A 16,563-nucleotide genomic window follows, 5' to 3' on the forward strand; every position below is an offset into this window, starting at 1 on the left:
CTTGGCATGTGGTTTGCTTCTCCCTCTATTGCTCCCCCTGCTTATTCTCTCTCTCTCTCAAATAAATACAATCTTTAAAAAATTATTTGGGGGTTATAGAATGTCTTTCTCTGAGAAGGTTGTAAATGTTGTTTCATGGTCTTCCAGTATTCATTTTTACTATGGAGGTATCTGAGGCAAGGGTGATTCCCCGCCTCGTCTGATGACTTGAAATTTTTAAAAATGGAAAAAAAACCCCTAAACTTTTATTTATCTTTGAATTCTGGGGAATAGATGGGGAAGGAATCATTATCAGTGTTTTTTGGATATGGTATGCTTCTGACCTTTCAGATTTCAAGTCTTGTTTTATTTTTAAAAAAGCTTTTTATTATCTTAGAATTTGCTCTGTTGTCTAATATATATAAGTTAGACCCCTGTTGTTTTCTTTACATATACCTAATTTCATTTAGGTTTAACTGTTACACAAAAAATTGTACGCATTTAATGAATACATCTTGCTCAGTTTGGACATATGCATGTATCTGTGATAACCACAACTAAAGAACCAAACATACCCATCACCTCCAAAAATTTCCTTGTATTCTTGTATTTTGTAGGAAGACTTAACACAAGCTTTATCCTCTTAACATTTTGAAATGCATAATACCACATTTTTAACTGTAGGTACAAAGCTGTACAGCAGATCTCTAGAACTTATTCATCTTGTGTAACAGAAACTTTATACAAGTGTGGAAAAAGCTAGGTACCAAACAGTGAATGCAATATGCTAAATATTTATAAGGGAAAAAAGAAATGTAAGAATGTATATGTATATTTATTTATTTTTTTAAATATAGGCTCTCTAATGTGGGGCTTGAACTCATGACCCTGAGACTGACACCTAAGCTGAGATCAAGAGTTGAATGCTTAACTGACTGAGCTGTCAAGGGACCCCGTATTTGCTTTTTTATTTATACAAATGTATATGCATATATATGTGTGTGTATGTGTGTGTATGAAATAGAGTGGGGCAAAGAGTATCCTTCGAAGGGTACATAAGAAAAGGACCACAGTGATTGCTTCTGGGAAGGAAAACTGGGCAGCAAGAAACTTTACTATTTATCCTTTTGTTTCTTTGAATATTAAAACATATGAATGGATTACTTACTCAAAAAATGTATTACATTAATAATAAGGATTTATTAAGAGCCTTAGAGGAACTGCTAAAGGAATCCCGAGAACATGCTGGAAAAAGCCAACAAATTATAAAGTTGCTGAAATGTACTGAGCAGTGAAAGTCTTGGATAATTTCTTACTATGGTCCTTTATAGAATTATACCTATTATAAATTCCATGTAGAACTAACTTCTTGTTTAGGGTTGAATGCATAAAACCATATATGGTAAATACTTGTTTTAAACATGATCATCTTTATTATTTGAAAAAACTTCAGTTGTTTTAGCCTCATCCTGTATTTATAGGGCTTGTAGTACAACTCCACAATGATCTTAGCTTCACTGAAAGTACTACTCCTTGAAAGGAAATGGGACATGTGAAGAGTTTTCAGGAAATTAGTGAAGAGGGGAAGAGATGACTGCTGGGAAAAATATTCTTTCAACCAAAGTTGGTTATAACCACTCATTTTTATCATATTCAAAAATAGGGATTACTAGTTTGATTTTTTTAAGGTGGTTTTAATATTCCTGATATGGTTATCCCTGTTAAAAAAGTTCTACAAGACCCAGGGAGACTCACTCACCCTTCCTGGAACTGTGCTTGGGCAGATTCCTCTGCAACAAGGGTCTCATATTCCTCAGCTGCAAACCTGTCCCAGTCAGAAGGCTCAGGCCCCTCATTCTCAACATCCTGATTGCAAAGAGGACAGGAAACAAAAATAATCAAAGACAAAGAATTAGAGAGAGATTTTCTTTACATATATACATCATTTGTGATGATCTACCCGAAAATGTTTCATCTTAACGTGTTAAAAGACGTGAATTAAAGTAACACTCCTAACGTGATTTCTGTGCCTCCAATCACAAAATTATAGTGAATTCTCGGCAGCTAATTCTTTAGGTCTAGATTCTTTTGCCTTATGATCAGAGACCTTTCCCGAGGCCCTTCTCCCTGGCACTTTGCACAGCAGCTATCTGGAGTGACTTGTGGTTTTTGCATATGCCTACCTGAAATACACCATCCCTTCCTCTGGCACATTTTTATTGCTTCTGTAAAAGCCAGCTCAGATACCATGTCATCTGTGCTATCTTCCTGGAAACAGCCCTTCTTCCCCAAATCATTTCTGTGCTAAACTGTATATGCTTGATTGCTACTTTTGGTTCTTTTTTTATCTCTATTTGACCATATGTCTCTTCAATACACTGTCTGGAATTTATTGAGCACTTTCTGACTAAAAATGTTCTTTGCAGATCAGAACAAATCTTGATATACTGTCACGTCTTATAAAGTAAAATTTATAACACAAATAGAAGAAATGAAGGGGGAAAAGGCTATACATTTTCTTTTCCTTCTACAATATGGACATTATCTTAGATTACATATTCCAGGTAAAATGTTTTTCTATGATTAAAATTAGCACTGCCTTCAGATGTAAGGTTAATTATGCCTAGAAGAATGCAAATACCTAAATATTGACCATACTATGTGTTATGATATTTAATCCACTTTAAGAACACCTACCACATCCTTTTAACATCTTTGAAACTGGCACACATCTTAGATTTACAATGGCAATTTTGTTTGTTTAAAAGTATATAAGATAATGGGCACCTTTGAGTCAATGAAACATAATTCTGTTTTTAAGCTAGTGATAATATGCCTTGATATGCTCCAAGATAAGGTGCAGTTTTTGTTTTTAGAGGCGATCTTTGTATTCTTACTGCTACTTACGTCAACATGTAGAAGAAAAAGAAAAGACAGTGCAAGTTTCCTGCAGTTGTACTCCTATAGGACCAGTGGAAACAGTCCTTTTCTATCAACATAATTTTCACTTTTTTTAAACAAGGGAATAGAAGGGAAGTGTTGATATTCTGCCCCCAACTCCTTTCTGGACCCAGAGCATATGATGTTCAGGGTTTTTTGAAGGTCCCTAGACTTTTGTGTATGGGGAAGTGTACTCATCTCTATTCAGGTATAGAATGACTTCACAGTGATAGTCATGCACAACAATCATTAACATTTGAAAAAATGTTATATTATCTGAGGGTTGTCTATCATGGAGAATGTCTAGTTTTCATTATGATGGGGAAAGTTGTTTACCATGTCATCCTGGAAATGAATGGTACAGTTAACCCCAATATGCTTTCTAATACAGATATGCCTACTGATACAGGGTTTAAAAAATGGAAGGACAAATTTTTTTCAAAACTTTTGTAAGTAGTTTCTAAAATATATATAAGAACACAGACCATACAATTCACAATGATAGGCATATGAAGGTTACCTAAATTTGAATATTAGCTGTGGGGAGAGATGTGCTTTAGGTCCATTTTTCTCTTTTCAGTATGTGATGAAATGTTTTAAATGTTACTTCTAAAAATACAAGACTCCTATAGGTAGAGATCATTTTTATCTGTAGCACACAACCCCTGATACTGCAGCCCTCATATAGAAGTTAAAACCAGTACCTTCTGGACCGCAAAGGGATCTCTCTGTTCATGGTCTAAGTACTTCTCCAGATTAAAGAAAGTGTCATAAAAGATGTGTGCCATTCTGCATCTCTTCAGATCTCGTAGCGTTATTTTCCCTATGTAAAAATAAATTACTAAATTTCAAGACATGTTTTTTGGCAAATGAAAAAATCTTTTACTGAAGTTTAAAAGTATATGTATATGCTAATTTTATTATACAAGAACCCATTTTTTTGAGGTAAAACTGACATAAAATTCACCATTGTAACCATTTTAGTGTGTAATTTCGTGGCTTTTAGTACATTCACAATGTTGTGAAACCATCACTACTATTGAGCTCCATAATATTTCTTCACCTCAAAAGGAAACTCTGTACCCATCAAGCCGACCTTCCATACCTCCCCTTATCCTGAGCTCTGAGCAATCAGTAATCGGCTTTCTGTTTCTGTGGACAACTTTTTTTTTTTAAAGATATACTTATTCATTTGAGAGTACAGTGGGCCAGGGCACAGGGAGGAGAGAGAGAATCTCAAACAGACTCCCCTCTGAGCATGGAGCCCCAGGTGGGGCTTTATCTGACCTTGAGATCATGACCTGAGCTGAAATCAAGAGCTGAATGCTTAACTGACTGAGGTACCCAGGCACCCCTCTATGGAAAAACTTCTTAAGTAGGATTTGCCCTCAATTGTTGGTTCCACACTAAAAAGAGAAATTTAAATATTTCTGTATTTGGGAAGCCAGTATGGAAAACTCTGGAAGTTAAATAATTTAGGACAATCCAGGATTAAATGCCCCACTCTGTTATATGGGTGAAAAGTGCAAATGGCCTTTTACTCAATCTTACCATCAATGGCTGGCTTCACCAGGTCAAGCATCTGACACAGCAAATCATGGAATGGCAATGGCTCAATGCCCATGGCTTCCATCCGTTCACACTGCTCCTCATAGAAGTACTCTAGCTCGTACATGGAGAGAATACCATCCCCATCCACATCCATGCAGCGGAACCAATACTCAATGCTAGGACATAAAGACACTGGTTATTTTTTTTATCTTTATATTTTCAGATAAGATGCCTATATTACTCCTTCCTTACATTTCAGTTTTAAGAACTGTATATTAATTTCACACTATGAAAGATGAAATTCTAGCTCTTTTACCTCTCATTCCACTTTACCTACATGCCCTTCTGGACCTCTTAAAATAAATTACCCAACATTCAGAGTTTATAACTTATTTTTCTTTTCTCTCCTATTTGCTTAGATTTCTGTCTACATGTTACTGTTCAATGCCCATATCTGCCAGTTCTCTACAACCATAATCAGTCTCATCAGGGTTCTACCAACTAGATTTTCTTGATGAAGTCTTTCTTGCTTCCTTCCAACTTACTCTAACCTGGACTGTTTGCCCTCTAGGCTGGGTTCACAGTTTCATCCCAAGGATTCCTTTCACCTTTCTCCCATTTCTTGTATTTCATACTTTCCTCATTCTTGATTGACTTCCTTGTTTGGTGTAACACACCTTTCAGTAGCTTCCTGAAAAAAGGAGCATGGCAGGTAATGTTTTTTGAGATCTTGGATAGTTGAAAATATCTTTTATCTACCTCCTAACTTGGTTGATATTTTGGCTAGTTATAGGATTAAACCTCAGTAGTACTTTTCCTTCAGAATTGTAAAGGCAATGATACACTGTCTTCTATCTATCCGCTGTTTTTGGCAAAGTCTAAAGCCATGCTGATATCTGATCCTTTGACTACAATAACCTTTTTTTTTTTTCTAAAGCCTATAGACATTTCTCTGGGTTCTTTGTGTTCTGAAATATCATGATGAAGTATCCTGGTTTGGGTCTAATTTATCTATTTTATTGGGCTTTCTGAGAGCCCTGTCCCTTAGTTCTTGGAAATCTTAAATTGTTTTATTTCTTCACTGCTTCTTTTTACCCTTATCCATTCTTTTTCTGGAACTCTTGTTATTCACATCTATATGATCAAATATGGTAGCTACTATCCACATAACTCTGTTCAATTTTTTTTTTTAAGATTTTATTTATTTGAGAGAGAACAAGAATGACAGCATGAGCAGGGGGAGGGAGAGGGAGAAGCAGACTTGGGGCTTGATCCCAGGATCCTGGGATTATGACCTGAGCTGAAGGCATATGCTTAACCAACTGAGCCACCCAGGCACCCTGACTGGTCCAATTTGAGGTATCTTTAAGGGCAAATACACAATAGATTTTGAAGACTTAATATGAAAAAAGTAAAACATCAGTATTTTTATACTGATTACATGTTCAAATAACATTTCAGATACATTGGGTTAAATAGGATACATAATTGCAGTTAATTTTGTTTCTCTACATTTTTACTGTGGCTAAAATTTTTTTAATAATTGTTTAATGTTTTAAGTAAAAACTGTATTTAAGGTGTACAATAAGATAATTTAATATATAGTGAAAATTACGACAGTAAAACTACTTAACAGAGCATCTCCTCACTTTGTTACCATTTTTGGGAGGAAGGGGGGTGAGAAGACCTGAAAATCTACTCCCTTAGCAAATTTCCAGTATTCAGTACAGTATTATAAACTATAGTCACCAATTTGTACATTTCATCCTGACTGCAACTTTGTACCCTTTGACCAGCTCTTCGCCATTGCCTTCTCCCCTCAGCCCCTCCTAACCAAAATTCTACTCTATGCCTGTTTGTATTTGACTGTTTTTGGATTCTACATATAAGTAAGATAATGCAGTATTTGTCTCTCTGTGCCTGCCTTATTTCACTTAGCATGGTGTACTCCAGGTTTATCCACATCATTGCAAATGACAGGATTTCCTTCTTTTTAAAGGGTGAATAATATTCCATTATATGCATATATATATATATATATATATATATATATATATATATATATATATATATGCCAGAATATTCCAGTGTGTATGTGTCACACACAATATACTTTCTTTATCCATTTATCCACCAGGGGATACTCAGGGTGATTCCACATCTTGGCTACTGTGAATAATGCTGCAATGAACATGGGAGTGCAGGTACCTTTTCATGATCTTAATTTCAGAGCTCTGATTTGAGATAGTGATATACGAAGATCCTGAACTGACTTCCTCCCACAAATACACCAAATCAACAGCTATATATGGTGCAATTTCCTCTGAAAAGAACCATTGAAACTACCTAAGTGACTCCTACACACTGGACAAACAAGAAAAACCCCACATCTATGTGGGTAGGTCAGGCTGAGATACAATCTCACTAATTTCCACCTCTGTCATGGTGACCTGCAATCAGGAGCGAACTTAAACCTGAACTTCTTCCAAGGAGTTAAGGATTTGAATCTCACACTGAGCCCCATAACTTTTAGGACCTGCAACTAAAAGATGATTCCCTAAAACATCTAGCTCTGGAAACCAACAGAGCTTGTGTCCATGAGACCGACAAAGCTATAGTGAAGTGAGAAATGGCTCTTAAATGGCTTGTGTGCTTGGACTCACCCACCCCAAGGACCAGTGCAGAAGTAGCCAGTCAGCACACAGACTTTCTGTGAAAGAGACGCATTTCCTTATCTTAAATCCTTGGCCTATCAGCAGGCATCTAGTTTCACACCTAGGGGCCTGCCTGGGGTACTCTCTGGGAACAAAGGCTAGTGGATACCATCTTCACTTTCCCCCCTCTGCTGCACTACAGAGTGCCAGTATCTCCTGGAGGGAGATTTTACACACATCTGATGCCCCTGTTTTTCTATCTGGAGCCCTGCCTGGTACTTGCAGCTGCCACCCAGTGGACACTCACTGATAGCCTGGTTCTTGTGGCCAGGGGCGGGGCTTGTGTTCCTGGGCCCCATGGGACTGTAACAATAGGAGACACAGTTCTTGGCAGGCTACTATATCCAGGGTACTGCACAGACAAGAAAGCCCCCAGGCTTTCTGTGAAAGAGAGCTATTTGCTTGTGTTGGAATTTTAGCCCAAAAGGCAGGTTTCAGGTTTGGCACACATTTAGAAGCTTATGGAGTTACTTTCACGGAATGGAGGCCAGTGGATGCCATCTTTGTGCTCTCCCTTTGTCTTGCTCTAGCTTGCTGGAATCTTTTAGAAAGGAGTGTATGCACTTACATGGTGCCCCAATTTTTGGGACTGCTTCCCAGGAGACACTTTGAGATTGCTTAGCTCGGACAGTCAGTGGGGCTTATGCTTGTGGTCCTACATGACTGTATGTATATATGTGCATACTTTAAAAAGATGAAAACAAGTCCACATTTAGGTGCTGAGATCCTCTCCTTTAGGACACTGATAGCTCTTGGCACAACCTCAACTACTGGGAGCCGTTTAAAATAAAATAGGATGCACGGACAATTTAAAGGTTTAAGAGACAACAGCTAGGGCAGGGGTGGAATAATAAGATTCACTACTACACGATGCTGCTATTCAAGAGTTGGAGAGGTGACCATTTTATCTAATGCACAGTAACCAACAGAGTCAAGCAAAATGAATTAACAAAAAAATATGTTCTGAACTAAAAAACAAGATAAAATCTCAGAAAAAAAATCCTTAATAAAACTAAAATAATAAAGTGGGTATAGAGGGATTATGCCTCCACATAATAAAGACCATATATGCAAGCCCACAGCTAACATCATCTTCAATGATGAAAAGCTGAAATTTTTCCTGTAAGATCTGGAACAAGACAAAATACCCACTTTCACCATTTGTATTCAAGATAGTACTGGAAGCCCTAGCCAGAGAAACTAGGCAAGAAAAAGAAATAAAAGACATCTAAATTGGAAATGGAAGAAGCAAAACTGTTAACTCTGAGATGACATTATATACAGAAAACCCTACAGACTCCACCAAAAACTGTTACAATTAATAAACTCTGTATAGTTGCAGGATTCAAAAATCAATAGGAAGTAACAGAAAGGTAAATTAACAAGCCCATTTGCAGCTATATCCCAAATAATATAATACCTGGCAATTAATTTAACCAAGGAAGAAAAAGACCTGTACACTGAAAACCACAGGATACTGATGAAAGAAACTGAAGACGACATGCATAAATGCAAAGACAGTTCATGTTCATGGATTGGAAGAATTAACATTGTTAATATTACTCAAAGCAATCTGTAGATTTGGTACAATCCCTATAAAAATTCTAATAGCATTTTTTACAGAAAGAGAACAAACTGTCCTAAAATTTGTATGGAATGACAAAAGACCATGAATAGCCAAAACAATATTGAGCAACAAGAAAAAAGCTGGAGACCTCATACCACTTGATTTCAAAATATACTACAAAACTACAGCAATCAAAACAGTGTGGTATTGGTATAGTAACAGACAGAACAATGACATAGAATAGACAGCCCAGAAATAAACCCATGCATATATGGTTAATTGATGTAGAACAAAGGAAGTCAAGGATATAAAATGGAGAAAGGATAGTCGCTTCAATAAATGTGCTGGAAAAACTGACAGCCACATGCTAAAGAAAGAAACTGGACCAGTATCTTACACTATACACAAAAATCAACTAAAAATGTATTAAAAACTTAAATATGGGGCACCTGGTTGGCTCACTTGGTTAAGTGTCTGCCTTTGGCTCACGTTATGATCCCAAGGTCCCAAGATCACGTCCTGTGTCAGGTTCCCTGCTCAGCAGGGAGTCCACCTCTCCCTCTCCTTCTGCTCCTCCCATGCTTGTGCTCTCTCTCTCTTTCAAATAAATGAATAAAAATTTTTTTTTTAAAATATTTTATTTATTTGACATACAGAGATCACAAGTAGGCAGGAGCAGGGGAAGGAGGCTCCCTGCAGGGAGCCTGATGTGGGACTTGATCCCAGGACCCTGAGTTCATGACCCAAGCCAAAGGCAGAGGCTTAACCTACTAAGCCACCCAGGAGCCCCTGAATAAAAAAAAAAAATCTTAAAAAACCTGAATGTAATCAAACTATAAAACTTCTAGAAGAAAATATTGGCAGTAGGCTCCTTGATATCATCTTGGGAATGATTTTATGGATCTGACACCAAAAACAAAGGTAACAAAAGCAAAAATAAAGTGAGACTACATTAAACTAAAAATGCTTTTGCACAGCAAAGGAAATCATCAACAAAATAAAAATTTTTATTTTTATTGGCAACCTCCTGTATATCCAAAACATATAAAGAAGTCATATAACTCAATAGCCAAACAAACAAACAAACAAACCCAACTGACCAAACAATGGGTAGAGGATCTAAATAAACATTTTTCCAAAGACACACAGATGGCCAGTAGGTACGTCAGAAGATGCTCAACATGACTCAAGATGCTCAACATTTCATCAGGGAAATGCAGTTAAAAAAGATAATGAGGTATCACCTCACACCTGTTAGAATGATGGTCATCAAAAAGACTAGAAATAACAAGTGTTAGTGAGGATATGGAAAAAAGGGAATATATGTGTACTGTGGCAAGGAAATAAATTAGTGCAGCTACAATGGAACACAATACTAGAGTTTCTCAGAAAATTATAAACAGAATTACTGTATAATCCAGCAATTCTACCTTTGGTTATTCATCTGAAGAAAATGAAAACAGTTGAAAAGATATATCCACTCTCATGTTCAATCCCATGTGGCATTATTTACAATAGCTAAAATATGGTAAAAACCCAAATGTCAATTGATGGATTAATAAAGGAAATGTGGTATATATACAGAGTGAAATATTACTCAGCCTAAAAAATGATTTGATTTAAAAAAATGGGTTGAGTACTTGAATACTTAAAAAAAAAAAGATTTACTTTAGAGAGATAAGAGCATGACCAAGCACAAAAGAGTGAGAGGGGCAAAGGGAGAGGAAGAGGAAGACAGAATCTCAAGCACACTCTGTGCCAAGTGCAGAACCTGACACAGGGCTTAATCTCAAGACCTCAAGATTGTGACTTGGTTTGGCTGCGCCAAAACCAAGAGCTGGAGGCTTAACCAACTGTGCCACCTAGGCACTCTTTAATAGACATTTTTCTAAAGGAGACATACAGATGGCCAACAGACCCCTAAAAAAGTGGTAAACATCACTAATCATCAGGGAACTGCAAACTAAAACCACAATGGGGTATCACTTCATACTTGTCAGAATGGCTAAAATAAAAAATACAAGAAATAATGAGTGTTGGTGAGGATGTGGAGAAAAAAGAACCCTCATGCACTGTTCATGGGAATGTAAACTGGTGCAGCCACTGTGGAAAACAGTATGGAGGTTCCTCCAAAAGTTAAAAATAGAAATACCATATGATCTAGTAATTCCATTACTGGGTATTTACCTAAGAAAACAAAAACATTATTTTGAAAATGTATATGTACCCCATGTTTACTTCAGTGTTACTTACAATAGCCAAGATACAGAAGCAACCCAAGTGTCCACTGATAGATGACTGGAGGAAGATATGGTATATATATGCAAAATGAAATATTACTCAGCTAAAAAAAAGAATGAAATCTTGCTATTTGCAAACAACATGGATAGACTAGAGAGTATAATGCTACATGAAATAAATTAGGTCAGAGAAAGACGAATATTGTATGATTATCACTCATATGTGAAATTCAGGAAACAAAGCAAACAAGTGAAGAAAAGACCCAAACAGAAAACCCAGACTCTTAAATACAGAGAACAAATTGGTGGTTGCCAGAGGGGAGGTGGGGAGGGGATGGGTGAAACAGAGGGAATTAAGAGTACACTTATCCTGATGAAGACTGAGAAATGTACAGAATTGTGAAATAATTATATACCTGAAACTAACATAATACTGTATGTTAATTTAAAAAAAAAAACAAGAAATGAAATCCTGCCATTTGTGACAACACAGATGGACTCCTGAGTCATTATGCTAGATGAAATAAGTCAAACACAGATACTCTATGATCTCACTTATATTTGAAATCTAAGAAAAAAACAAATAAATAACTGAGGTCACAGACACAGCGAAAAGACTGGTGGTTACCAGAGTGGAGAGTGGCGGGCGGGGGAGGGGTGCATGCAAATAGGGTAAAGGTGTTGAAAAGGTACAAGCTTCCATTTATAAGTCAGTCCTGGGGATGTAATGTACTGCATGGTGACTATAGTTAAAATACTTTACTGCATATTGAGGGCTGCTAAAATCTTAAAAGTTTTCGCAAGAAAAAAATTTTTAACTTTGTATGGTGATGAATGTTAAGTGGACTTATTTTGGCGATCACTTTGCAATATATATGAATACCAAATTACTATATCTGAATAGTATATCTGAAACTAATCTCATATTTCAATTATTACCTCAATAGAAAAACAATTTTTTAAAAAAGAAGCAAGTTGGAGTTGTAGTGAAGTAATTTGAGGTTAGTTTTACAGGCTGTACTTCTATGAGTTTCAAGTTAGAAAAAAATGTTTTACTTATTTACTGTGGTTAAAAGCACCATTACATTTGTTCATAAATCAGTCATAATTTGAAAAGATAGATTCCTTGAGCTTCAGAAAATTTCCCATTTATTACCAGCATATTTTCCACTTTGGCACAATAATAACACCATATTCAGAAAGTAAAATAAAATTAAGAAACTGATTTTTCTTTGGATGCATATCCAAAATTATGGGATCATATGGTCGTTCTATTTTTAATTTTTTGAGGAACTGCCATACTGTTTACTATAATGGTTGTACCAACTTATATTCCCATCAACAGTCTACCAGTTTCTGTTTTCTCCACATCCTTGCCAACACTTATTATTTTATGACAGACATTGTAATAGGTGGGAGGTGATACTGTGGTTTTGATTTGCATTTCCCTGATGGTTAGCAATATTGAGCATCTTTTTAAGAAAAATTAATTTATTTGAGAAAGAGAGAGTGAGAGTGTGCATGAGCATGAGGGACAAAGGGCGAGGGAAAGAGAATCTCAAGCAGACTCCACTAAGTGTGGAGGCTGACATGGGGGTTGATTTCCCAACCCTGAGATCATGGCCTGAGCCGAAACCAAGAGTTACGTGCTTAACCCAATGTGCCACCCAGATGCCCCAATGTTGAGCACCTTTAATTTACCAGTTGGCTATTTGCCTTGTTGCTATTGTTTTTAAATAGAATTTAAAATTTTTAAAAAACTTTTATTACTTTTATTTATTACTTTATTATTTATTACTTTTATTATTAAAAATTTTTAAAATTTAAATTCAATTTAGTTAACATACAGTGATTAGTTCCAGGGGTAGAATTTAGTGATTCATCACTTGCATATAACACCAAGTGCTCATTATATCAAGTGCCCTGCTTAATGCCCATCACTCAGTTACTCCTTCCACCCCACCTACCACCCTCCCGCAACCCTCAGTTTATTTCCTATATAGTTAAGAGTCTCCCATGGTTTGTATCCCTCTGTTTTTATCTTATTTTCTTTTTCCTTCCCTTCTCCTATGTTTTGTTTTTTAAATTCTATATCTGAGTGAAATCATAGGGGATTTGTCTTTCTCTGACTTATTTTGCTTAGCACAGTACCTTCTAGTTCCATCCACATCATTACAAATGGCAAGATTTCATTCTTTTTGATTGCTGAGTAATATTCCATTTTCCTGTGTGTCTCTGTGTGTGTGTCTGTGTGCATGTATGTGTAGACACACACCACTTCTTTATCCATTCATCTGTCAATGGACATTTGGACTCTTTCCATACATATTTTAGCTATTGTGGACATTGCGGCTATAAACATTGGGGTGCATGTTCCCCTTCAAACTGCAACTTTTGTATCCTTTAGATAAATACCTAGTGGTGCAATTACTGGACTGGGTAGTTTTATTTTTAACTTTTTGAGAAACCTCCATGCTGTTTTCCAGAGTGGTTGTACCAGCTTGCATTCCCACTAACAGTGTAAGAGGGTTCCCCTTTCTTCACATCCTCACCAACATATGTTGTTTCCTGAGTTGTTAGTTTTAGCCATTCTGACCAGTGTGAGATGGTAGGCATCTCATTGTGGTTTTGATTTCTATTTCACTGAGGCTGAGTGATGTTGAGCATTTTTTCATGCATCTCTTAGCCGTCTGGATGTCGTCTTTGGGGGAAATGTCTGTTCATGTCTTCTGCCCATTTCTTGATGGGATTTTTTTGTTTTCCAGGTGTTGAGTTTGATATGTTCTTTTTTATTTTTTTTAAGATTTTATTTGACAGAGAGATCACAAGTAGGGAGAGAGAGGAGGAAGCAGGCTCCCCACTGAGCAGAGAGCCCGATGCGGGGCTCAATCTCAGGACCCTGAGATCATGACCTCAGCCAAAGGCAGAGGCTTAACATACTAAGCCACCCAGGCGCCCTATGTTCTCTATAGATTTTGGATACTAGCCTTTTATCAGATATGTCATTTGCAAATATTCTGTAGGTTGCCCTTTAGTTTTGTTGATTGCTTCCTTTGCTGTGTAAAAGCTTTTTATCCTAATGAAGTCCCAATAGTTCATTTTTGCTTTTATTTCCCTTACGTTTGGAAACACGTCTGGCAAGAAGTTGCTGTGGCCAAGGTCAAAGATGTTGCTGTCTGTGTTCTCCTCTAGGATTTTAATGGATTCCTGTCCCACATTTAGGTCTTTCATCCATTTTGAACTTATTTATGCATATGGTATAAGTGGTCCAGTTTCATTCTTCTGTATGTTGTTGTCCAGTTTCCCAACACTACTTGATGAAGAGATTGACTTTATTCCATTGGATATTCTTTCCTTGTGTGTCAAGGATTAGTTGACCATAGATTTGAGGGTCCATTTCTGGATTCTCTAGTGTGTTCCACTGATCTACGTGTCTGTTATTATGCCAGTACCATATTGTCTTGATGATTGCAGCTTTGTAGTACAGGTTAAGGTCTAGAACTATAATACCACCAGCTTTTTCTTTCCTTTTTTTTGGTGCAATTATAAATGGGATTGATTCCTTAATTTCTCTTTCTGCTGCTTCATTGTTAGCGTATAGAAATGCAACAGACTTCTGTATATTGATTTTATATCCTGTGACTTTGCTGAATTTCTGTATCAGTTCTAAAAAGTTTTTGGTGGAGTGTTTGGGTTTTCTACATAAACTACCATGTCTGTGAAGAGTGCAAGTTTGACTTATTTGTCAATTTGGATGCCTTTGATTTTGGTTTGTTGTTCAATTGCTAAGCCTAGGACTTCCAGTACTATGTCAAACAACAGTGGTGAGAGTGGACATCTGGGTCATGTTCTTGATCTTAGAGGAAAAGCTCTCAGTTTTTCCCCATTGAGGATGATATTCCTTGTGGATCTTTTGTACATGGCCTTATGATGTTGAGGTATGTTCCCTCTATCTCTGCATAGTTGAGGTTTTTATTAAAGAAAGATGCTATATTTTGTCAAATGCTTTTTCTTCATCTATTGAGAAGATTATATGGTTCTTGTCCTTTATTAATGTGGTGTATCACATTGACTGACTTGCAGATATTGAACCAAACTTGCAGCCTGGGAATAAATCTCACTTGGTCATGGTGACTAATCATTTTAATGTACTGTTGGATCCTACTAGCCAGCATTGTGGTAAGAATTTCTGCATCTGTGCTCATCACAGATATAGGTTTGTAATTCTCCTTTATAATGGGGTCTTTGTCTGTTTTTTTTGGATCAAGGTAATGTTGGTTGGTCTCACAGAATGAGTTTGGAAGTTTTCCTTCCATTGCTACTTTTTGGAACAGTTTCAGAAGAATAGGTATTATTAACTCTTGTTTTATAGAATTCCTCTGGGAAGCCACCTAGCCTTGGCCTCTTGTTTGTTGGGAGATTTTTCATTACTGATTCAACTTCTTTGCTGGTTATTGATCTGTTCAGGTTTTCCTATTTCTTCTGGTTTCAGTTTTGGTAGTTCATAATGTTTCTAGGAATTTATCCATTTCTTTCAGACTAATTTGTCGGCATATAATTGCTCATAATACTCTAATTGTTTGTATTTCTTCTGTGTTGGTTGTAATTTCTCCTCTTTCATTCATGGTTTTATTTATTTGGGTCCTTTCTCTTTTCTTTTTGATAAGTCTGGTTAGGGATTTATCAATCTTATTAATTCTTTCAAAGAACCAGCTCCCAGCTTTGTTGATCTCAACTGTTTTTTTAAAAAATTTCTATATTATTGATCTCTGCTCTAATCTTTATTATTTCTCTTCTCCTGGTGGATTTAGGCTTTATTTGCTGTTCTTTTTCCAGTTGCTTTAGGTGTAAGGTTAGCTTGTGTATTTCTTGTTTCATGTGGAAGGCCTGTATTGCTATATACTTTGCTGCCTCCCAAAGGTTTTGAATTGTTGTTTTCATTTTTATTTGATTCCATGTGGTTTTAAAATTCTTCTTTAATTTCCTTGTTGGTCCATTCATTCTTTTTTTTTTTTTTAAAGATTTTATTTATTTATTTGACAGACAGAGATCACAACTAGACAGAGAAGCAGGCAGAGAGAGAGGGGGAAGCAGGCTTCCTGCTGAGCAGAGAGCCTGATGTGGGGCTCGATCACAGGACCGTGAGATCATGACCCGAGCCGAAGGCAGTGGCTTAACCCACTGAGCCATGCAGGTGCCCCTGGCCCATTCATTCTTTAGTGAGTTCTTTAACCTCCATGTATTTGTGATCCTTCCAAATTTTTCCTCGTAGTTGACTTCAAGTTTCTTCACACTGTGGCTTGAAAATATGAATGGTATATCTCAAATCTTTTACTGGTGGAGACCTGATTTGTGACCCCATATTTTATCTATTCTGCAGAATGCTTCATGTGTACTCAGAGAGAATGTGTACTCTGCTGCTTCAGGATGAAATGCTCTATCTGTTAAGTCCATCTGGTCCAGTGTGTCATTCAAAGCCCTTGTTTCCTTGTTAATCTTCTGCTTAGATGATCTGTCCATTGCTGTAGTGGGGTGTTAAAGTCCCCTACTATTATTGTATTATTATCAGAGT

At 36.7% G+C, this 16,563-nt stretch overlaps 1 protein-coding gene across 3 annotated transcripts in view; it reads right to left on the reverse strand.

Moving 5' to 3' along the window:
• PPP2R3A (protein phosphatase 2 regulatory subunit B''alpha) overlaps positions 1-16,563 on the reverse strand; it is a 213,593-nt gene that overhangs the window by 22,794 nt on the left and 174,236 nt on the right. For all 3 annotated transcript variants that reach the window (XM_032869638.1, XM_032869639.1, XM_032869641.1), the window contains 3 exons: positions 4,471-4,646; positions 3,624-3,742; positions 1,739-1,845 (listed from right to left, as the gene is read on the reverse strand). In XM_032869638.1, coding sequence (XP_032725529.1) covers positions 1,739-1,845; positions 3,624-3,742; positions 4,471-4,646 — 402 coding nt within the window. The remainder of the gene's footprint in view (positions 1-1,738; positions 1,846-3,623; positions 3,743-4,470; positions 4,647-16,563) is intronic.

This window comes from Lontra canadensis, unplaced genomic scaffold, assembly GCF_010015895.1.
Source record: "Lontra canadensis isolate GAN:19392208 unplaced genomic scaffold, GSC_riverotter_1.0 scaffold38, whole genome shotgun sequence".
In the NCBI taxonomy this organism is placed as follows: Eukaryota; Metazoa; Chordata; class Mammalia; order Carnivora; family Mustelidae; genus Lontra; species Lontra canadensis.